This window comes from Balaenoptera borealis (genome assembly GCF_965194805.1).
Source record: "Balaenoptera borealis genome assembly, chromosome: 11".
Classification (NCBI taxonomy): domain Eukaryota; kingdom Metazoa; phylum Chordata; class Mammalia; order Artiodactyla; family Balaenopteridae; genus Balaenoptera; species Balaenoptera borealis.
The window spans coordinates 104,841,574-104,863,709 of record NC_138868.1 but is presented as its reverse complement, the minus strand read 5'-3'; the positions used below and the strand labels follow the sequence as shown (position 1 = coordinate 104,863,709).

The 22,136-nt window shown below is 54.2% G+C and overlaps 1 protein-coding gene across 18 annotated transcripts in view; it reads right to left on the bottom strand.

Annotated features, from left to right (window-relative positions):
- ST3GAL4 (ST3 beta-galactoside alpha-2,3-sialyltransferase 4) overlaps window positions 1-22,136 on the bottom strand; it is a 36,324-nt gene that overhangs the window by 853 nt on the left and 13,335 nt on the right. For 7 of the 18 annotated variants that reach the window (XM_082340560.1, XM_082340567.1, XM_082340557.1 and 4 more), the window contains 9 exons: window positions 6,799-6,871; window positions 6,414-6,498; window positions 5,914-5,994; window positions 5,613-5,710; window positions 5,360-5,420; window positions 4,807-4,902; window positions 4,520-4,709; window positions 3,741-3,884; window positions 77-220 (listed from right to left, as the gene is read on the bottom strand). In XM_082340560.1, the coding sequence (XP_082196686.1) occupies window positions 77-220; window positions 3,741-3,884; window positions 4,520-4,709; window positions 4,807-4,902; window positions 5,360-5,420; window positions 5,613-5,710; window positions 5,914-5,994; window positions 6,414-6,498; window positions 6,799-6,814 (915 nt within the window). In that variant the 5' untranslated portion in view covers window positions 6,815-6,871. Of the gene's footprint in view, window positions 1-76; window positions 221-3,740; window positions 3,885-4,519; window positions 4,710-4,806; window positions 4,903-5,359; window positions 5,421-5,612; window positions 5,711-5,913; window positions 5,995-6,413; window positions 6,499-6,798; window positions 6,872-15,192; window positions 15,307-15,791; window positions 16,476-21,142; window positions 21,163-22,136 lie in introns of those variants that run through there. The other 11 variants (XM_082340554.1, XM_082340568.1, XM_082340570.1 and 8 more) reach the window with 6 other exon arrangements.

Here is a 22,136-nt window from a genome sequence, read left to right as displayed (position 1 = left end):
CTCTGGGACCATCCTCACTCACTCCGTGTCCCCAGGCTGGCCCGCCCCACCCAGTTCCCCAGCAGGGACCACTTACCACCATGGACTTGAGTGTGATATACTCATAGTAGTGAATGGACTGCCTCTTGTGGTGGGCGTCTGGGTAGCCGAAGCCAGCAATATGCACCAGGTCACAGAGGTGGAGGGCCAGGGTGATGGCCAACAGCCCTGTGGTGGGCTTCTGAGGGACGAAGCGTGGGGAAGGTATTACAGGGAGTCTGCTTCTTTCAGCACCTCTAGGCCAGCGTTCTGCAACAGAACCTTCTAGCATCATGGAAATGTTCTTCATCTGTGCTGTCCTATATGGCAGCCACGAGCCATACGGGGCTCATGCAGCTAAGGAACTGAACTTTTTATTTTATTCAATTTTAATTAAAATTTAAATTTAAATAGCCACATGTGGGGAATTCCCTGGTGGTCCAGTGGTTAGGACTCCGTGTTCTCACTGCCGACGGCTCAGGTTTGATCCCTGGTCGGTGAACGAGGAGCCTGCAAGCCGTGCATCGCAGCCAGAAAAAAAAAAAAAAAGCCACACATGGCTCGTGGCTACCATACTGCATACTATAGCTCAACACGTCTGGGGAGGGTTTGGGCCTTTGGGGATGATGATGGCCATCAAGATGACACAAATGATAGTAATAATAACATCTGTGATTTTCGGAGCACCTGCTATGTGCCAGACACTATGCTAAGTATTTCACCCCATATGTCCCTCATCCAGTCCTCACAAAAACACTTTGAGGTAGATAGTATTATTAGCCCCATTTTCCAGATGGGGAACTGAGGCTTACAACCGTTAAACAAGTCACTCAAGGAGTGGAAAGGTTCTGCTCTCACCTTGGAGAAACTCACCTCTCCTGGAAGCCCCGAGGCTCTCACATTTCCGGGCTGTGTGCCCTTCATGAGGGTGGGCTCTCCCTCCTATAAAGTGGGGGACAGCAGCACCTCCCCCGCCCCCTACCGTATGGGCTGCTATGAGGACCTCACTTCCTCCACCCCTGAGCCATCCACGGGGATGGGCCACCTGATATTCTAGCCTCACAAACCGCCTTCCTCAGCAGGGATGACCTGCCTTCCACTCCCCGGACCTTGTCAGATCCCCTAAGGCCAGGTGTTCCCCAGCTTCCCTTTCTGAGCTCTCCTGTCCTTTCATGTCACTGCCTGCCCCGGCCTTCCGTTTCAGCCCTGTTGCTTTTACCGCCACTGTGTTATCTCATCCAGTTCAGACCTCTGCCAAACCACACATGCATCACCTTCTAGCAAACTCTTCTCTCCCCGTGTATTCCTGTAATTGTTAAACATATTACCGTCCACCCAGTTGTGCTGGAAACCTAGAATTGTCATAAATCTCTCAATTTCACCTTAAAAGAAATGCTGTAGCAGAAGAATTCTAAGATGAACCCCAATGACCCCTTGCCCTTGAGAGTGTGCGTAACCTATGAATATGATGAGATATATTACATTGTATTATATTGCTTACTATGGGACCGTAGACTGTAAAATAGATAGTCCTGGTGGGCTTGACCTAGTATCGTGAGCTTTTACATCTGGGTCTAGAGATCAGCAGTGGAGGAAGTACGAGATGTGAAGCACAAGAAGAATTTGTCATGCATTTCTGGCCTGAAGATGGAGGGGACCAGACAGCAAGGTATGCAGGCAGCTCTTACGTGCTGAGGGTACCACCCCTAGGCTGAAAACCAGCCAGGAAATGGGGACCTCGGTCCTGCAACCCAAGGAACCAAATTCTTCCAACAACAAGAATGAACTTGGAAGCAAATTTCACCCCCTGAGGCTCCAGACAAGAAGGCAGCCCAGCTGCCAACTTGATTTCAGCCTTGTATACCCTACGCAGAGAATCCAGCCATGCTGTACTGGACATCTGACCTCCAGAACTATGAGCCAATACATGGGTGTTGTTTTAAGTCTCTAAACTGTGGTAATCTGTTAGGCAGTGACAGGAAACTAAAGTTCATCCCTTCCTCTCCCTCTTCCTCCTACCAGGAGCTGGTTTATGGTCCTAATCTCTGGCTTCCCTCTCTAGCCTTCACCCTCTGCCATCAGGGCCATAAAACTCCTCTTTGCTGCCCCCCACCCAACTCCATGTGCACTAGAACTCAGTGCCAGGGGCGTTGTTTGCTCTTGACAAATGAAATACCTTCCCTCAATTCTCTGCTTGACGGGCCCCATGACCCCTTAGGGCCCAGCTCCAGCCCCACCTCTTCAGGTGGCACCACCTCCAGACAGCCCCAAGCAGAGTTCCGCCCCTCCTCTGAGACCCCGCAGCACTTGGAACAACTCTCTATTGGAGCATTTTGCCATTCCAGGCTGCATCCTGCGTGTTTATTCCGCTAGACCGAGTTTCCTTAGGGCAGAGAGCATGTCTTATTCCCCATGCATGCAAACTTGGGGCCTGGCACTGAGCAGTCACAAAAGCAGGCATTCAGCATAGGAAGCTGAATCGTAGTAGATTTTCAGTAAAGAATAAAATCATGGGGAGCTCCCTGGTGGCCAAGTGGTTAGGATTCCGGTCTTTCACTGCGGTGGCCCAGGTTCAATCCCTTCCTGGTTAGGGAACTGAGATCCAGCCATGCAGCGCTGGGGCGGGGGGGGGGGGGGGGGGGGGGGGGGGGGCGGAAAGAAAGAATAAAATCATTTATTCAAAACTTGGCAAATATTTATCAAGCATTCACGGTGTGTCAATCTCCGTGATAAGCACATTATGTAATTATCTTTTTAAATTCTAGAATGGCTTTAAAAGGTCAGTACTCCTATTTTCCCCACCCCACAGATAAGAAAACCAAGGGTCTGAGTGGCTGACTGGCCCAAGGCCATACAGCAGGTAGCACCATGAGTCCTGTCTGTATCTGATCATTACTTCTGTCTCCTAGCCTACACAGCCTCTCTGAGGGCTCAAAGATACGGTGGAAGTACCTGCTTGGGAAGCTACCCAGTGTGCCAAAGCCCGCCAGCAGAAGACCACTAGGGAGGGTACTGCGAGCCGAAACCAAAACCGGAACTTGCAAACTGCACCCTGACTTCCCAAACTGTCACACCTACCAAACCATGATCTGCAGGACCAACTGCACCCTCAAATTCTTTTAACTCCTTTAGACCAATATGCTCCAAGATTGGATCACAGATGAAGGGATCAAATAGTAACCACAGGGCTCAGGCTGGGCTCCATATCGTAAACATAAGATTACTGACTGTTGGGACTTCCCTGGCGGTCCAGTGGTTAGGACTCCACGTTTTTACTGCCGGGGGTGCGTGCTCAATCCCTGGTCGGGGAACTAAAATCCCACAAGCCGTGCGGCCCGCGGCCCAAAAAAAAAGAAAGACTACTGACTGTCCCAGCAAATCCGCAGTGTACAGATTCTGATCAGCGCCTGCCAAAGCCATCCTCTACCTCTAGCCCCCAAGCCCTAAAAACACCCTTCCCTGACTCCCCACTTTGGAGATGCCCCCGGGGCATCTCAGGAGTGCGTGCCCTCCCTTTGCTGTAAAAGCCAGAATACCTGCCTCTGATTACAGGTGTGTGCCTGGGGGCTGTGTGTTATTCAGATGCGTGCTGCGGTCTCTGCTATTGTTTTCCCCTCGCCTGGGGTCCTCCCTGGCCTTCTGGAGCCTCTAGGAAGTCCCTCCTACTTCCCACAGAGAACCCCAACCCTCTGGCTTCCCGTCCGTCTGCAGCCCATCATCACCTGCTTAATCTTGTATGGCTGCTGTATCGGCAGGCTCAGCAGTTTGTCAGCTGCAATCTCCATGAAGAAGGGGTTGAGAATCCGAATCTGTTTGGGGTTGACGTCCCAGATGAGGGGAGGCTGCTTCCAGAAGCCCTTTTGCACCTAGGCGGGTGGGGTTGGGAGGGAGAGAGCCAGTGGGTTGAAATGGGGAGGTGGGGAGGGGCTTCTCCAGGGGACGGGGCCCCTGTGTTGATGGCACAGGCCCTCGGGAGTGCGGGGTGAGGGGGGGGACGTGGAGGCCTACACCAGAGGTGGGAGAGGAGACCGGAAGAGAGGAGGAGGGAGAGAGGGGAGCGGGGCACCCCCCAGGGGAGGCCAGGTGACATGGTATGGAGAGTATGGGCTCCAACCATTGCCCACTTCCAAGTATAGGCATGCAGGTAGGAGGGGCTGGCTAAACACGTGGCAGAAAATGGACAGTTCAGCAGTCAACCAGATGGCAAAGAGACAGAGCGGACTTTCTGGAGTCCACCTAGAAGGACAGAGATCTCGACTGTTCTAACCCGCCTCCACCTGGAGACGACTACCAACTGGCCCCTCTGCTGCCAAGCTTCTCACTGGCAAACATATTTTGGCAGCTTCTCTGTCCCAAGCAGCCTCGAGCTTGGGGTGCCCTTCGCGGCTGCTGCCTGACTCCTGAGGACCGTGGGGCACACGTGATGGAGCGGCAGGGCCTGACCCGGGCGGCGTCCCCATCCCCAGGCTGCGACCTCACCCCCGCCAGTCTCTCCACGTACGCGCTTCTTATCACTCAGGATGCTCTCAATCCAGTGGAAGTCCATGGCCTTGAAAGCGACCATGACAAGGAGCGTGTCAGGGTTGTCCTCCACTTTGGGGTTGAAGTGGGCGGATTCAGGGTAGAAGAGACGCATGGTGGTCTTGGAGCCCACGTCATGCTCGTAGCCAGCCACCGGCGCGCTGTTTAACCTGGGAGGCAGGGGGGAGGGTGCCCGTCACCTAGAGCCCCCCTGGGTCTGTTTACCGTCGCCCCCCAAACAGAAGAGGGAAGGGCAGTCCTACAGACCTGATGACCACGTCGTACTTGTTGATGGCCTCTCCCAGAGAGCTGTTGCGCAGCCGATGCCCGTTCCCCACCACCACGCAGCGGCGGCACTTGAGGCTGCCACGGGAACAGGGTGGTGAGACCCAGAAGGAGCCCCCGCTCCTGCCCCGCTTCACTCTCCTGGCCCAGTCTGCCCAGGCCCCCTCAGCCCCTCAGCCCCTGGGCCCCATGGACCAGGCATCTCCAAGGAGTCCTGCTTCTGGTCATGCCGACCCTGCGGCCCTGGGCTTTCAAGGGAGAGGAAACTGAGCAGAGCACGGGAGGCAGAGGGGAGGAGGGAAGATGCCTGGGGAGTACCAAGAAGCAATCCCATCTCAGAGCCCCCGACTGCTGCCCAGGCCTGCCTGTTACCACAGCAATACCCTCAGCAGCCTCTGCCCACTCCGGCAGCCTGATGCCCAGGCTCAGTTGCCGTGGGGACTGGCGTGCCCGCCTCCCCTGGAGACAGGCAGGCTCATCGGCAGGTGCTGGACCATGACTGTTCCACACTGGGGCAGGAAGGAGGGTCTCTTACCTCTGGATGCTCTCTGGAACGGAGTAGCTGGTGATGGCCAGCACCCGGAGGAGCAGGTCTTCTACAAAAGAACCGCAACGGAAGGGGCTGAGGACAACAGCTAGCTCCCCAAAGGCCGCCAGCCCTCCCTGCCCTGACCCCAGGATCCAGGCCTGGCTGAGAACCTGGGCGCTGGGACCACGGACAGCAAAAAACGAGAAGCAGCGTGGCCAAGGTGAGGCCACCGTTCCCACCTGACCAGGCGGATACTTACCACTCCCCTTGGTCCCATAGGGCAGCTCATAGGCAGATGGCGTCTTGACCCAGAAATAATCCTTAAGCTGCAGGAAGACGGGCTGTTCTCGGGAGTAGCTGCGCCGAGGTGAAGGCAGGGTAGGGATGAGAAAGAGATTAGTCTTCGTGCCAGAAACTGGGTCAGACCCCTGACTCACATTATGTATACACACCAAGGCCTCTCCCTCCCTCACAGGCTGCACCTGACCCGTGTCCGCCAGCACGGTTCCCTCCATCCAGCCGGCACCCAGGCCCACCCCCCACCCCGCATCCTCACGTACTTGCCGAAGAGCTTGGAGGCCATCCTCTCCGCCTCACCCTGGAGGCAGGGCTCCTTCTTCCCTGGGATGGGAAAATAAAAGCTGGAGACAGAAAAGGAGAGAGGCAGGCGCTCCAGTCAGACCTCCCGGGCCCCGGGGGGCCAGCTTCCCAGGAAGCCTCCACCTCCTCCCAGGGCACGTCGGCCCCAGGGCCCTGGAGAGCGACTTGCAGGCTGGAACGGTGTCAGCCCAAGTCCCACTTTGAAACCAAATCACTGCAAACCCAGCTCTTCCTTCTCCTGAACTCCCTGGGTGAGGGCCCCGAGGAGTCATCCCAGGCCCTACTCCCCAAAACCCACCAACTCCCCTCACAGAGGATTCTGGGCTGTAGTGTACGGGAGAGGTCACGCCCTGGCTCTCTGAACCCCCCTGTCGCCCCACTAGGTCCCCACCTCACGTGCTCCATCCCCGAGCCCGCTTCCCAAGGGGAACCCACAGAAGGACACGAGAGATGGACTCACAGCTCAGTGTACCTGTCTTCTCGGGAGATGGAGTACCAAACCATGACGGCCAGGACCAGAGCCAGCGTGGCCAGGAGTTTCCAGCCTGCAGGGCGAACGCACAGAAGAGCTGGAGGCAGCGACAGGCAGGCACCGCCCCAGGCCACCTTCTCAGCTGCCCCAGCTGGGGCCCCCGCGAGGCCGGCTCAAAGCAGGCCCTCGCCTGGCCTTAGTTCTCTGGCTCAGGGCTCGGACCCGAGTGTTCCTGCTGCCCCTCAAGATGAAGACAGGGGCCCCTGGCTCCGTGTCAGTCCCTCCACAAGCCCCTGCGGGTCCCAGGATGACGTTTACCACTGCTTGTGGGGATCCCACCCCTCCGGGTGGGGAGCCCCTGGAGAGTACTCACGGGACTTGCTGATCATGTTTCTCAGGTGCCAGGGTTCCTGGGGAGAGCTGTCATCCCGGCTGCCTCGGGCCACCTAGGAGGAAGGAGTCACAGGTGTGTCTGGTCAGCGCCACAAGCGCTCTCGCCTAGACCCCGGAGCAGGGCACACCCACAGCCTGCCTCTTCCCGCCTCCAGAAAGCACAAAGCTGCTTCCAGGGCGGCCATCCGAGGAGCGGCCCTCCTCACCCTGGACATCTCCCTAACCCCTCAAAGGCAGCACCAGCGGTCCAGGTGGGGCCTAGGCCCCGGAAAGGGAAACCGAGTCCCACCCTTCACGAATTCCGTCCCAGGCCAGACCAGCCTACCACAGCTTCCCCGGCACGGTTCCCCTCACTGTGTCCTCTCCCTCACTTGGACCTCAGAAGGGCCAGCTCCAGGAAACGGATGTACCTCCACCCATTTTCTACATGAAAGTTAAGCTAACTGTACAAGGGCGTGATTCACATTTTACACAACTGAAGTTTATCTTTTCTCCACATCCAAGGCATTCCCTCGGTTCTGGCCACCGTCCACCCCTCTATCATCAATCTCTCACTATTCCACCCGAATAGATCTGCTCGGGCCATGCCCTGGGGTGACTCTGGGACCATCAGATGGTCCGCAAGCCCTCTTGCAGCCCTTCTAGACTCTGGCTGAGTACAAACAGTGTCCAAGCCGTCACCACCAGGTACATGGGGGAAACTCAATGGAGGCAGGCTGTTTGAATAGGAGCACAGAGAGTGAGAAGGGTCTGGTTGGTCAGAGGAGAGAAGGGAGACCCTTTCAGGTAAGGGCAGAGGCTGGCAAGGTAAGGACAGGCCTGTGGGAGGGGTGAGTTGCTACATGCACATAAACAGTGAGGTCCCTCTAGTCACAAAGCCAGCCAAGGACCATGCTTCTGAGTCACCGGGAAGAAATTTCTGCAGCTTTCACAGCCACACAAAGAGGCACGGGATGCACGCAGAGCGCCAGTTTCTCCTCTCCGTGACATCTTCCCCAATGATCTGGGTTGTAGGAATCAGATGGGCCACATACTAAACACAGATTCCAGGGCCCTTTCCTGGGATAGCTTCGGCCAGCTGGGGTGGGACCTGGGATGGGCATTTTCACAAGCTGCCCACGTGATTCTTTTAAAGGATCAGGAAAGGGAGGGAAGCCCTAGTGTCTGTGCTCTTTTGGGGAGAAATGAAAAATCTCAAATTATTTCTCAATGGTGGGGGACCGCATCTGGACGGTCTGGTTTTTGTTAGAAATCACAAATCCATTATCCTGAACACTGTCCTGTCATGGAGTCGATGCTCTGCTCCCAGGGGGCACTCCCCAGGCTCCACCCTGAGTCCACTAACACCCAAGAATGAGAGTGTTGAGGGAAAGAGAAAGCCGGGTGGGGGAAAGGGATAGGGGTGGGGACCAGAGCCAGATGTTTTCAGTAGGGTCAGGAGGGCCCATCTCTGAATCCCAGTGGGAATGGGGGATGGTCCTGTCCAGTAAAGAAAAGCTCTAGAGTTGTAATCAGCAGACCCCAGTGAAAGTCAAGACCTACTGCTTTTCCGAGGGTGGCCTGCCTTCCCGACCTACCCACGACAAATGCCAAGTCATGCCCTACCACGTTATCCCCTTCACACGCTTCTCCTGATCTGTAATTCGTTTAGTTCCTTGCTCTCTGTCTGTCTCCCCCGCTGCATATAAGCCCTGTGAGGGTAGGAATCGGGTCTGTCTTATTCTAGCATCTAGCACACTGCCTGACACACAGCCAGTGCTCAGCAAGTATTGAATGAATAACATGTTGGGTTATCTTGGGGGAGTCACTTTTCCCTCTCTGACCCTCAGTTTCTTCAGCTGTAAAACTGGGAATTTGGCCTAATAAATGCTTGTGACGCAAATATATTTATCAGATCAGCAGCCTGAGCCACGCCAGGGACCTTATTAGAAATGTATAATCCCAGGCCCCTCCAGATGCACAAATCAGAAACTGCATTTGCGTAAGATCCCCTGATGATTCACAGGCACATTCAAGCTTGAGAAGCACTTGTCAAGATGGATGTCCTTGACCTTGGCTGAACAGGAGGATTGCAGTATCTGGGTCCCATAACTGGAAATTCTGACTTAAGTGGTCTGGCCTGGCACTGGAATTTGTTCAAGCACCCAGGGGCGATTCTAACCCAGCCAAGGTTGAGAACCACTGGTCCGGATAACGGCGAAAGCACGGTTCTCAATCTTTGATGTGTACGTTCTGACTCAGTGAGTGTCGTGGGTCCACATTCTAACCGGCTCCCAGGTGGTGCCCTGCTGCTAGGCTGGGACCGCACTGAGAGCTGCAAAGCTCTAAACAAGATCCTTCAGGCTCTCACATTTCTTTACATTATGAACTGCATCCTCTCCCGCCCTCCGCGCTCTCAGTCCTCCTTTCTGATCAGGATTCAGTCCATTGTACTCCATCTCCCTGTATCAGTAGGTCACAGCACTCGGGGCACAAGGCAATCATCTGAGAAGCTGAGGCATTTACTGATGTCTAGACCCCACTTTCCAAGTCTTATCTAATTGGTTGGGCATGGGGCCCAGGCATTGGCCAGTAAAAAACCAACCAAACAAAAAAAGCTCACCTTTCTGGTGGTTCTAACATGCAACCAAAATGGAGAACACTACAGAGAACGTGCTCTGCAGTAACCGGAAGTCAAGGACTCAGCTGTCCTCAGTGAAGGAGAACTTTGGTGGCCGGAGGTGATGGGACCTGAGCAACAAGACAACTACTCTTTTTTGACCTCTTCCCCAGTAAAGTTCTGCACTTCCCTCCTAAACTGTGCTGGTCTTGTGCTAAGCAGACTGGCTAGTCCTGGGGTCTGCTCCGAGAGACCCCCAGGGATGTCATCCTCCCACCCACCCCCTCCCCTTACTGGCCAAGCCAAGAGGATGGCTCAGCCCCCAGGATTCCAGGAGCACGGGCTTCTTGGGCTGGCTGCTGCCTCGGGACAAGTGGGAGTCTTCTCCCAGCAGCTGTCCCATATCACTGACAGCCCCTGGGGACAAAAGGACAGAAGAAAAGTCACAGCAGGGTACCTGGGCAGGAGAACAGAAATCTGATCCACTCATGTCCAAGGTGCAGCAACCTCTGCCTGCCACCAGCTGCCCAGGAGACTGGCTCACCCGACCCGCTAGGTAAAGCTGACCCCAGGGCAGGAAGGCTGTGTGCCCTCCTGGTGCTCTGCTAAGAACCACGGTGTCCCCCGCGGCAGTGAGGCTGCCGAGCCCTGCCACGGAGTTGCCAAGGGGCAGAACTGGAGGATGGGGTGAAGAACAGAAGCCTCCTGCTGCCTGGCACTCAAAGCCTCACACAGTGAGTACTCAGTGGGTACACGCTGTACCAAGATGAACAGAACTGGGCATCACCCACGGACATGGCATGATGCCAGGCCCCTCCAAGCCCTTGGGCCCATCAAAGGGCTGTGGCTTAGTGTTCCTGAGAAGGGCGATGGGAAAACCAGTGGGGCAGAAGCCGTAATCAATGTTACCGTCCCTCAGATCTGGGGGGAAAACCCGGAGCTGCCTGCCTGCCACCTCTAGACCCACCTGCAGCTCCTGCCCCACCCGGATACTGGGTGGGTCCCCGCCCACCTTTCCAGCATCGTTCCCAACCAGTGGTCCCCTCTGCCTTGCTGCTTCCACCTCTCCCCCCTCCTCCACTCCCTTTGACTCAGAAACATCAAGTCTCCCTGTACCCAAAACAAAACAAACCCCCTCTCTGCCTCTGCCTCCTCCTCAAGCTACCTCTGCATCTCCATCTTGAGCTCCAGTGGTCAAACTCCTTAATCTGTGCTACATCCTCACTTCCCACTCAACCCTCTACCCCTACTCCACCCCTGATCCCCACTCTTGTCTTTATGCTGACATTGCTCTTGCCGAAGCCTTCAGTGGCCTCCTAATGGTCAAACCTGAAAAAGATCTATTTTCACTCTACCCATACTCTGAAGCCTTTGCTACTAATAGCTAATAGGCCGATGCTTCCAGGTCAAGACTCTCTCCAGGTTTCCTCCAAACTGGCTCCACTTCCTTTAAGTGCTGGCGTTCTCCAGGGAGCTGCCCTTGAGCCTCTGTTCTCCCTCTGCTTGTTTTCACAGACCAGGTTCATTCATTTTTGGAGGCTTAACTACTACTCAAACCCTGATGATTCAAGCTCTTTTTCAGCTCTGTAATTTCTCTCCCAGATCCTGTCCTAATATTTCTGATTTTCTACTGCTCCTCCCCCCTGGATGATCTTAAACTCTCACACGTAACACGTCCACAACTGGGCCCGCATCTCCCCGCTCCCCCCCACCCCACATTCTCATCAGCTCATCCGCCCAACATCTCCTTCGCCTTCACACCATCCCTGCGAAACACTACCCACTCTACCCGCAGTTCCTCGTTCCAGCAAACGCTTGCTGAACTCCCACTGAACGCTCGCCATTATAGGCGGCACTGGGATGTAAAGCTTGATAAAGCTCAGCGCAGCGTGAAGGCCACACGGTCTAGAGCCTCAGAAGTACTTCGGAAAGCAGCCTGCATCTTCTCTTCTTGAGCCACAGGTGGATTCTAGGATCTCACCCCAATTTATCTGTCTCCTAACTGGTCTCTTCGCCACAAGTCTTTCCTCACTCAAGCCTCTTCCTCAGAACTGCCAACAAGGTATCTTTCTCAGAAACAGTTTGGACCAAACCACCCTCCTGCTTCAATCACTCCCCATTCTTCAATGAAAAACCAAAGCTTTTTAGAGGCAACCAGGGCGCTTCAGTCCCAGGCCCCAAGCCCTGCATGTGCATCTCGGAGCTCCTGCCACGTGCGCTGCAGGTGCCGCCTTCTTCCACAACCCCACCTCTGCACGGGCTTTCCTCCAGCAGGAAGACCCTCCGCAGCCCCGGTTAGCCTCAACAATCTCACTCCTTCTGCAGCACCGGCCCCTCCTCTACAAAGTGTTTTCTGACATTTCTAAGCAATGTTTTTCTTTCCACAAAAAATCGTTTATATCTTGATTTTAGCACCTAATAGGTAGTAAACTTTTTGTATTATATAATTACTAATTTCATGGCTTGCCCACTATCCTCTGACCTCTGAAATTGGAAGCTTGTTTATACCAAGAGTCTACCAGAGCACTTAGAGAAGATGCTTTATCACATAATATAATTTTATATTACATTATTGTGTTTTCGTATCTTGCCCATGAGACTATGACCTCTGTGGTCCAGGCCTGCATTATATCTTCAGACTCTATTACAGTGCCTAGAGCATAGCAGATGTTTTATAAACATCTGACACACAAGTAATACGATGAGACTAAAACTGTATTACATCCCTTACTGATCCTGAAATGTATTGTGCACTTATTATGTGCAACACCAGGGGGGTGCCAACCTCACTGCCATTGCTTTGGGGACCAGGTGAGTCATCGCTGTGGAGGCTGTCCTGTGCGCCGCTGGATGGTGACCAGCACCGTGACCACTGCCCACTAGAGGCCAGTATGACCCCCGCTCTCCAGTTCTGACAACCAAATGTCGCCAGACATTACCACATGTTGAGAGCTACTCTGCAAGGTACTTTTAAGGGCTGTCCAAGTATGATCTCAACCCTATGAGTTAAACACTATTATTACCTCCATTGTGGAGACAGGGAAGTGAGGTGCAAAAAGGGTCAGCAACTTGCCCGGGGTCGCCGAGCTAGTGAGCAGCTTAGCTCCAGAGGCGCGCTCCCAACTCCTGCCCTCCACCGCCCCTAAACCATCCTGCGAAGACGCCAAGATCCTCGCAGGGCCCACCTGCAGCCCTCTGGGGCAACAGGAGGAAGCTGCCCTCCGTCACAGCCAAGTCCTTCAAAGCCTTCTGACAGCTAAGAGGTGCCTCCTGCGCCCCTTCTCAGGCAGGCTGCCTCGTGAGACACAGTCTCCGGCCCCCGCATCGCCTGGCTCCCCTCGAAACCCTCCAGCATGTCTTCCAAGCCCGCAGCTGTATTCACGGGATGACTGGTGCCCTCCATCTGGACACCAGACTTCCACGAATGCTGGCAAAGACCGCGTTCACTTTCTCACGGCCGTGCCGCTTTGCTGGCGGGAAACCAACAGCCCTCAGCTGGTTAGCCAGGTCCCCCGGGCCCTGAGCTTGTGTGGCTACTCTCTGGAACCAAAGAGCAGGGCTGTGCTACCACAGCTGCTTGCAAACATCTCCTCTCGGGGATCCCCCGCCATGTGTCCGTGAGGCGTGTGAATCTTGACAGTGCCAGCTAACCCACAGCGATTCCTCTCAGCTTCGAGTCCTCTGCCGTTATTCCGGGGGGGGGGCTTGAGCTGGACGGTGAATTTAATGTAACTAATACAACTGCGAGGTAAGGCAAGGTGAGGACACAGGCCACTGGAGTCGCACTGCGTTATGATCAGCCGCTCTTGGGTGGAGTCAGCTAACGGCGACTCTCCAGAATGGACCATCCGTACCCCCTCTCCTCAGCTCAAAAACCCTCCAAGGCGCCCATCTACTCAGAGGGAAAGGCCAAGCCTTTTGCTCTGACCTGTAAGAATGCACGTGATCTCCTCACCAGCACTTCTCCGCCCTCCTTCCCCATTTCCCTCATTTAGTCTGCTCTACTCAAACAGGCCTCACTGTTCTTGACTGGGCGAGGCCCTCTCCCTCCGCTCTGGCTGTTCCTTCAGCCTGGAATGCTTTTCCCCTAGACACAGGCTTGGTAGCTACCCACTCAGCTGTCCACTCATCTTCTCCACCTCTGGTCAAAAGTCCCCCCTACACCTCATATTTCAGATCCCCCTCCCTGGCTTGCAAAGAACTTTTGCTGTTGTTTAGTTCGATGCTGTATCACCAATGTCTAGAACAGTGACTGGCACACAGCAGGCTCTCGACACAAGTTTGTTGAATTAATTTACTCATCGGGAACTACACCGCCACAGAGCAGGCAGAGCGAGAGGGGAAGAGGCGGTAGCAATAGGTCAGATACCCACTCCAGCCCCTCTGGCCTGGCCGCTGGCTAGACACAGCCTGAACAGCACAGCGTGATCTGATCTCCGCCGGCCCAGTAGGGAGGGAGCTGGCCTTGGCCCGGGGCTCTTGTGAAGCGGCAGAGGGCAGAGTAACTGACCAACTGCCTCAAGGCCCACCAGTGGGCAGATGGGGCATCTGTCCAGCCAGCCAAGCTTGGAGGAAAGGGGCTGCAGAGGCTTCCACCTGCAGGGCAGGAAGGTTCTCTGCTCCCCACCCTGGGGGGTCCACAGGATACCCTCCACCCCCAACAGGCGTCTCCAACAGCCCAGGCCTGCAGCCTCCTGCAGAGAAACACTGTATTCTCCACTTTATCAGCTGCCGGTCACAAGACACCACCGAGAACCACATGAAAATCATACTTCTGGAGTTGGCCGGGGTGGGGCAGGAGCTTTGAATTCCATTCGCTGGGTAAAAGAGCTTAAGTGTAGTGACGGGGTGGGGAGTCAACAGTACAGGTTCATGCCCACAATAAATAAAGAAAAAAGCCCGTGTGGCCGTCGACCGGCGCCAGGCTCCCGGGCTCGATTCCCTCATACCTCCCACCCAGGGGCCAATGAATCCAGCCCCAGGGAGCCAAAGCTGAAGGCCCTGCAGGAACTGGAGCTTGAAACCACCAGTATGGCCAGTCCCCTCCCTCCCTCCGGCCTCCAGATGCCCCTTCTGAAGACGGTGGACTGCACCAGCCCCGCCGTGTCCCGTCTGGTGAGGTGGCCGCAGCCTCACGTGGCCATGGAGCACTTGCAATGCGGCTAGTTTGCGCTGAGGAGCGCTGTCTGCGGGGCCCATACGCTGGATTTCAATGACTCACTACAAAAAAAAAAATAATAAACTATCCCCTTAAAAATTATTTACATTGAGGTGGCAGCCGTCATTGATAAAACACTTTTTCAGCCTGTTCTGTGGCCAGAAAGCATAGCACTAAGGACTGAACCTTACATGGAGCAGAGCTGGACGGCCACTGAACTGAAGAGGTCCCCGCTGACCCCCGAGGCCCCACCAGACTTCCTAAACCCACGCTCCCCTCCCCAAAGGTAAGAATCTTAGCTCACATGCCCCCATCTGCACCCCAAGCCCGTTTGAGGACGGAGGAGGAGGCAAGGTCAGTGCCAGCAGTTTCACATCTGAGTCCTCGTCAGGGGGGTTGATTACAGTATAAATGTTGGGGGGATCTGGAATCATTGCTGGGACCCAAGCCCAGGCTGCTCTCCCCAGCCACCCCTCAAGGATCCTGGCACTCACGCTTCCATGCTTCCTCCTGGCGCCGGGTCCCAGATTACCCAACCACTCCCTCAGTCTGTCCCACCCGGTCGCCCTGTTTCATTTCCTCTGTAGCAGGGACACCACACTGTCTCCCGTACTCACGAGATGATAGGACCCAAGAAAGCAGGGACTTCTTGTGGCCCACAGTATCTCCAGCACCGAACGAAACACCTGATGTGTGGTAGGTAACTGACGAATATTGAAATGAACAGATGTCTAAATGAAGGAGCAAATTAGCAGAACAAGTGTGAACAGAAAGTTTCACCAAGTTAAAAATTTCCACACCCTTACTTTGCCGTGACCTGGTCAAACAGGGGCCAGGGGCTTGTTAGAGGTCAGCTCAGGACCTGGCACAGCCAGCCACTACCACATTTGTTGCCAAAGGCACGTTGCCATGCTCATAAACACACCCTTATACCAAGAAGGTGTTGTTTCTGCAGAACTGGCTAGGGTTAACCTTTGACTCCCTTTAATTACTACCAGCTCCAAGGTTGCTGGACCACACTGCGAGCTGATGTCAATATACTCTGTGGGGTCCCAGGAGAGCTACAGGCCTGGAGACACCCTATTACCCAGGAAACCTCCTTTCCTCCTTACTTGCTCAAGAGGGCCAGCCTGGGCTAAAACCCCAGCCAGCAAGCCCCAGACCTCCAAGTACCCTTGGCCTCCTGGAAGCAGAGGAAAGGGGTTTGGACACAGACCTGATGTCCAACCCAGCCTCTGTGGTCACGGGCCAGCTGTCCCTGGACAAGGTCCTGTATCTCTTGGGCCTCAGATTTCCCATCTGTGAAATGGGAGTAGCAAGAACAAGTTCTGGGAGGTGTGGGAGCCTCAAAACATATCCCAGGATCGAAAGCCCGCAGCCTTAGTACCGGCTGAGCCCAGAGCAAGCACTCGGCCCCTGGAAGTTGAAGGTGACTCCTGGTCTGGGCCTCCCCCAGTGCGTGGCAGCCCCTCTCCGCTCCAGGTCTGCCCCAGCCCAGCACGGGGAGCGGCCCAGAGCTCCCACCTGACACCACAACCACGACTGCACTCACGGCACACACGCAGCTGCCCGGGGACCGGGGGGACTGCCACCCAGACTCTGCCTGCACTGAACGTGGATCCCACGTACTAGCCAGGTTCAGGGTTGCATTGCTGGGGTGGGGAGGAGCATGGGATGAAGGAGAGAGATGAGGCTTCGTTGGAGAAGCCACTCTCCCCTTCCGGGTACAGCACCTCCTAGAGAAGGTGCCCAGACCCCTGATCAGACCCCTCTCCTGAGTGGTGCCCCCTTTGCAGAACAGGTGCTCACAAAGCTGCTCGGCCACAGGCAGAGGCAGTGGTGCAGCGGTGAAGAGTCCCAGCCTCGGACAAGTCAGAGAAGGCATACCATCAACAAATACCTGGATGCAGCAGTAATCCTTCCAATCAATTAAGAAAAAGACCAAGGAACCAAAGAGAATAAAGCAAAGGACAGGAAAAGCAATTCACAGCTTAAATCCACACACCTAACAAACATGAAAAGATGTTCAACCTCACTAAGTGACCAGGGAATGCAGATTAAAACCGAATATCGCTTCTTGCACATTGCTGGCAGGCGTTCATTGACATAAAGGCTTAGAGTTCGCTGACATAAAGGCTTTGTTCATTGACAAAAAGTACTTCATAGTATCTAGTAAGGCTGAAGGCGTGCACACTCTACGAGCCAGCAATTCCACGTCTAGGTGTAGCCCAGAGTGACCTGGCTTTGTACGTGTACACACACTAAGGATGTTTATTGCAGCACTGTGGCAACAGCAAAAGAATGGAAACATCTTAAATGTCCAAGAGTGGAGGGATGGCTGAATAAACTGTATCATCACACAACTGAATACAGCCATTTAAACTGAAGAAAGTACTCTCTATGGATCTATTAGGATAAACCTGATGTTTAAGGGTTTCAAAAAACTGTAAACAGATACTTATAGTATGATCTCATTAATTTTAAAAACACACAAGACTATATATAGCGTGTGTGAGTTAAAAGAATTAAAAAAACAACAAACAAACATGGAGGAATCACCCAACTCTTGGTGACCATTACATTCTAGGAAGAGATCGAGTAAACTGGGATGGATTGTGAGGACAGGGCTTAGTTCTATTCTTCTAATATTTTATTTCTTTTAAAAAATCAGACATAATATGCAAAAACATTAACATTTGTAAATCTGGCTGTCACATGGGATTCTATTATCCTTTATATTTTGAAATATTTTTATACTGAAAAAAGGGAGTACAGATTTTAAGACAAAAATTCAGAAGCTATAAAAGATAAATTCAACAACATAAAGATTTAAGAAGCAGAGGGCGGCGGGAGAAGGGGGAGAGAGACAGGATGAACAGTTAAAAAACAAATGACAAACTAGGAAAAGTATCTCTGCAACATAATATGTATCAGACCAATGAACTCCCTTAGCCTATAATGTGCTCATGCAAGTCAATAAGGAAACAAGTCAACAAATCAGACAGAGAAATAGGCAAAGGACGTGAATGAGCAGTTGACAGTACATAATATAATGGCACAGAGGAAAGACCCATTCTTCACTGATCGTCACAGCAAAGCTCCAGAGGCCTGAGAGCCCACGCTGCTTGGGGAGGTGAGGAAACAGGCCCTCTGTCAGATCAGGAGTGGATCAGGGTGACCTTTTTGGAAGTGACCTGGCAATATCTGTCGAAATCCCCTTAGCCTGGGAATTCCATTGCTAGAAGTTTATTCTACAGAAGAGTCTCCTATATTTGCATGAACTTTTCTATCACAGTCTTTACAGACAGCACTATTTGTGACAGTGAAAGATGTAAATGACTTGAAATTCTACCGAAAATCGACACGGACCTGTTTAGAAGCATAACCACACAAACAACGAACGGAACGCTACGCAGCTGTGAAAAAGAGGACGCAAATGCATGCACGTTGCCGCCAGATGATCTCCCAAGTACACGATGAAACTTTACAAAGGCAGGTGGGGAGCAGTGTTCTTTGTATCTCATGCCCTTTTGACAGAAGACTTACACGCATATACGTGGATATGTCGCTAAAGGAATAGATTATTCAAAGGATGCGGAAGAAACTAAGGGGGCAGGGGTCTAGAATGGGAGAAAGGCCTTCTTTATATCATATACCCTTTTTTTTTTTAATTAATTAATTAATTTATTTATTTTTGGCTATGTTGGGTCTTCATTTCTGTGCGAGGCCTTTCTCCAGTTGCGGCGAGCGGGGGCCGCTCTTCATCGTGGTGCGCGGGCCTCTCACTGTCACGGCCTCTCCCGTTGCAGAGCACAGGCTCCAGACGCGCAGGCTCAGTAGTTGTGGCACACGGGCTCAGTAGTTGTGGCTCGCGGGCTCTAGAGTGCAGGCTCAGTAGTTGTGGCTCACGGGCCCAGTTGCTCCACGGCATGTGGGATCTTCCCAGACCAGGGCTTGAACCCGTGTCCCCTGCATTGGCAGGCAGATTCTTAACCACTGCGCCACCAGGGAAGCCCCATATACTCTTTTTACGTTTAATTTTTTTTAACGGGTGAGTGTGATACACTTTCAACTAAAGTTTTGCTAAAAGGAAAAGAGGAGTGGAAAAAAAAAAAAAAAAAGGAATGTAAACTCTGGAGTCTCACACACCCGGACCTGAATTCCGGACCGACCACTTACTGGCTGCACAAGTGTTGGATCTTCTCTGGATCTCAAGTTTTCTGCTGCGTCGAATGGAGATAAAAACAGGGCACTTCCTCCTAGGGTGGGTGGATATGCCAGGTAAGAGGGACTCTAAGGTTGTTACCGTGGAGAAGTAGAAGCAGCTGGTCTCAGACTCCAGAATGCGCTTCATCTTTCCCCCTCACGGGATCCAACGGACACAGGCCCTTCTTATCTCTCCTTATGTCCCACTCCGCAGACAGGGAACAGCAGGGGCAGGGCCACCAGGCACAGCTATGCAGACTGGGTGTGCGTGGCCAGGCCTGGGTGGGGAGTGAGGGCTGAAATCCAGCCCTCCCTTGGCTTGTCAAACCATCGCCCTGGTGCAGGGCTGTGTCCAGTCGCTGGGGTCATTCATTCTGCTTTCTGTAAAGGCTCTGTACAGGCTAGCAGCAACATAATTTACAGCAGAGCAATTTAACCCTTCTCCAGAATCCTTGCCAGGTTATAAAGAGCCCAGTGAAAAGATCTGGGGGTACACAGACCAGGGGTGGGGGGTAGCCATGGGAAAGTTGGTACAGTCATCCCATCGGTATTTATCTTTCCATGTGTCATTTCCTCTGAACTCACAGAGACACCCTGTTTTACCAGCAGAAGTGGTTTCTAGGGAAAGAGTCCTGCCACCTTTGGCCCATCGGTACCCACTTCATAAACCTTGGGCAGCTGGGTGATGTTCTAAGTGAGGTCACCCTGAGACGAATCCTGCGTGGGGGAAGGAGAGCCAAGGGGACACCCCCCTGCTCCGCCTGCCTGCTCCTCAGAAGGGCTTGTCTGCAAGAACAGCCCTGTCCCAGGGCAGGTTTGGGGTCCTGAGGCCTCCAGGGACACGGTGAGGCTGGGCAGTCCAGAAGAAACAGGAGCTGACAGGGACTGTGGGCCTAGTGCACCCAAGGCACAGCCTCAGGCACTGAACTACAGCAGGAAACAAGGTAACAGGCCTGTGCTCCTGGAGTGTACACCTGGGGAGCGGGCGGGAGGGTCGGGGGGAGACACCTGACAACCACATAGATGAATAAGAAAAGGTGCCATGAAACACATGGTGAGGGCTTCCCTGGTGGCACAGTGGTTAAGAATCCGCCTGCCAATGCAGGGGACGTGGGTTCGAGCCCTGGTCCGGGAAGATCCCACATGCCGCGGAGCAACTAAGCTCACGTGCCACCACTACTGAGCCTGCGCTCTAGAGCCCGCGAGCCACAACTACTGAGCCCGCGTGCCACAACTACTGAGCCCGCGTGCCACAACTACTGAAGCCCGCACGCCTAGAGTCCGTGCTCTGCAACAAGAGAAGCCACCGCAGTAAGTCCATGCACCGCAACGAAGAGTAGCCCCCGCTCGCCGCAACTAGAGAAAGACCCGCATGCAGCAACGAAGACCCAACGCAGCCAAAAATAAATAAAATAAGTAAATTTATCAAAAAAAAGAAGAAGAAGAAACACACGGTGAGGCCATCAGAACAGGGTATTGGAGCAGAGGGAGATGGGGCAGCACCTTGGGATGGAGCGTTGGCAGGTCCCTGAGGGGCTGCCTCTTGACCTCAGACCTAAGTGAGAGGCGGTCATGGAAAGGGGGGTGGGGGAGGGGAAGCAGAGGTTCCAGCCCGAGAGAAGAGCAAAGACCCTGGGGCCTGTGGGGTGTAAGTAACAGAAACAAGTCCAAAGTGACCGGAGACAGTGAGGAAGGGCCAGTGGCGGTGCCAGGGAGACCCGCTGGCCGGGTGGTACAGGACGTCACAGGCCACCCTGGAGCCTGGACGTTACTCAGGGTTCCATGAGAAGTCACTGGAGGGTATGAACAGAGGAGTGACACTCTGGATTCATTTTTTAAAGATCCCTGGGGCTGTTCGGCAGCTCTTGTGCATAACCTCATTTAATTTTTAAAACACTCTGTGTGGTAGTCCTCTTTCATTCTCATTTACAGATGAGGAAACAGGCACAGAGAGATACATTAAGGATCCCAGGGTCTCCAGAAATAAAGAATTCAAGCAGTCTGAACTGCTCAGAAGCCCTACACTCTCTGGCACCCATGAACTGGGGGGAGCTGTCTGGGGTGGATCTAGAAAAGCTCCTACATCTCTTGGGCCTCAGAGTTCCCATCTGTGAAATGGGAGTAGCAAGAACAAGTTCTGGGAGGTGTGGGAGCCTCAAAACATATCCCAGGATCGAAAGCCCGCAGCCTTAGTACCGGCTGAGCCCAGAGCAAGCACTGGGCCCCTGGAAGCTGAAGGTGACTCCTGGTCTGGGCCTCCCCCAGTGCGTGGCAGCCCCTCTCCGCTCCAGGTCTGCCCCAGCCCAGCACGGGGAGCGGCCCAGAGCTCCCACCTGACACCACAACCACGACTGCGCTCACCTCTCCTCCCAGCCGCTGGGTCCACCGCACTCACGGCACACACGCAGCTGCCCGGGGACCGGGGGGACTGCCACCCAGACTCTGCCTGCACTGTACGTGGATCCCACGTACAGGCCAGGCTCAGGGGGCGTTGGAGTCCTCAGTGGCCAAGCCGCCCTCCCTTTCTGGGTACAGCCCCTCCTAGAGAAAGTGCCCAGTCCCACGGGGCGTGGCCACCGACCTCCAGCCAGCGCCAAGCTGCCCCCTCCCCCGGCGGCTCCAGGGGCAGCGCCTGCTCCGCTCGAGCAGTGCCTCATTTGCAGAGTGCTATCCCCTCTCCAGAGCTGGTGCTCCCGAAGTCCCCCAGCAGGGACGGTACAGGGCCAAGTTCAGTCCACGGCTGACTTTCTATCAGGAGCCCACCAGGGTCAGAGTGGCTGAGGGTGGGATTAGGGCAAAAGGGAGGGCTACGCATGCTGGTGGTCATGGCCTCCGGGGTGGGGTCTCTGGAGGAGAAAGGAAACTGCGGAGAATGAAAACAAGACCTCCATTTCCTGCATCAGCCTGTCCCCTGGGAACAGCGAAGCCGATAAGAGAGACCCTTTTGAGATCGTTTCACATCAGCAAGATGTTTCCACAAACCAGCTGTTTATACAACTCTCCTGGAGGTAAAGGTTACCAATGAGGGAAGGGGAGGGGCGGCTAGCATTCTAGGTGTTGCTGGGGAAGGTGCAGACCCTCCAGTCTGACCAGTGGTCCCTCTGGGGCAGGGCTGGGGCAGAGCAGGTGGGACTGCTGGCAGGAGGGCTGCCAGGTCATCAGGGATGAGCCAGAGCCTCCCCTGCCAGGGGCTCACGCAGCCCCTGTGGGGAAACAGGGAGGCAGATCTGAGCACGCACGGCGCCATCCACACCCCAGAGCCGGGAGGCACCCAGAAGACATTCTGAGCCCCTTCCCAGGCCAACTCCGCTCTGGTCCACTGAGACCCTCCGTGTTGAAAACCTACAAACACACC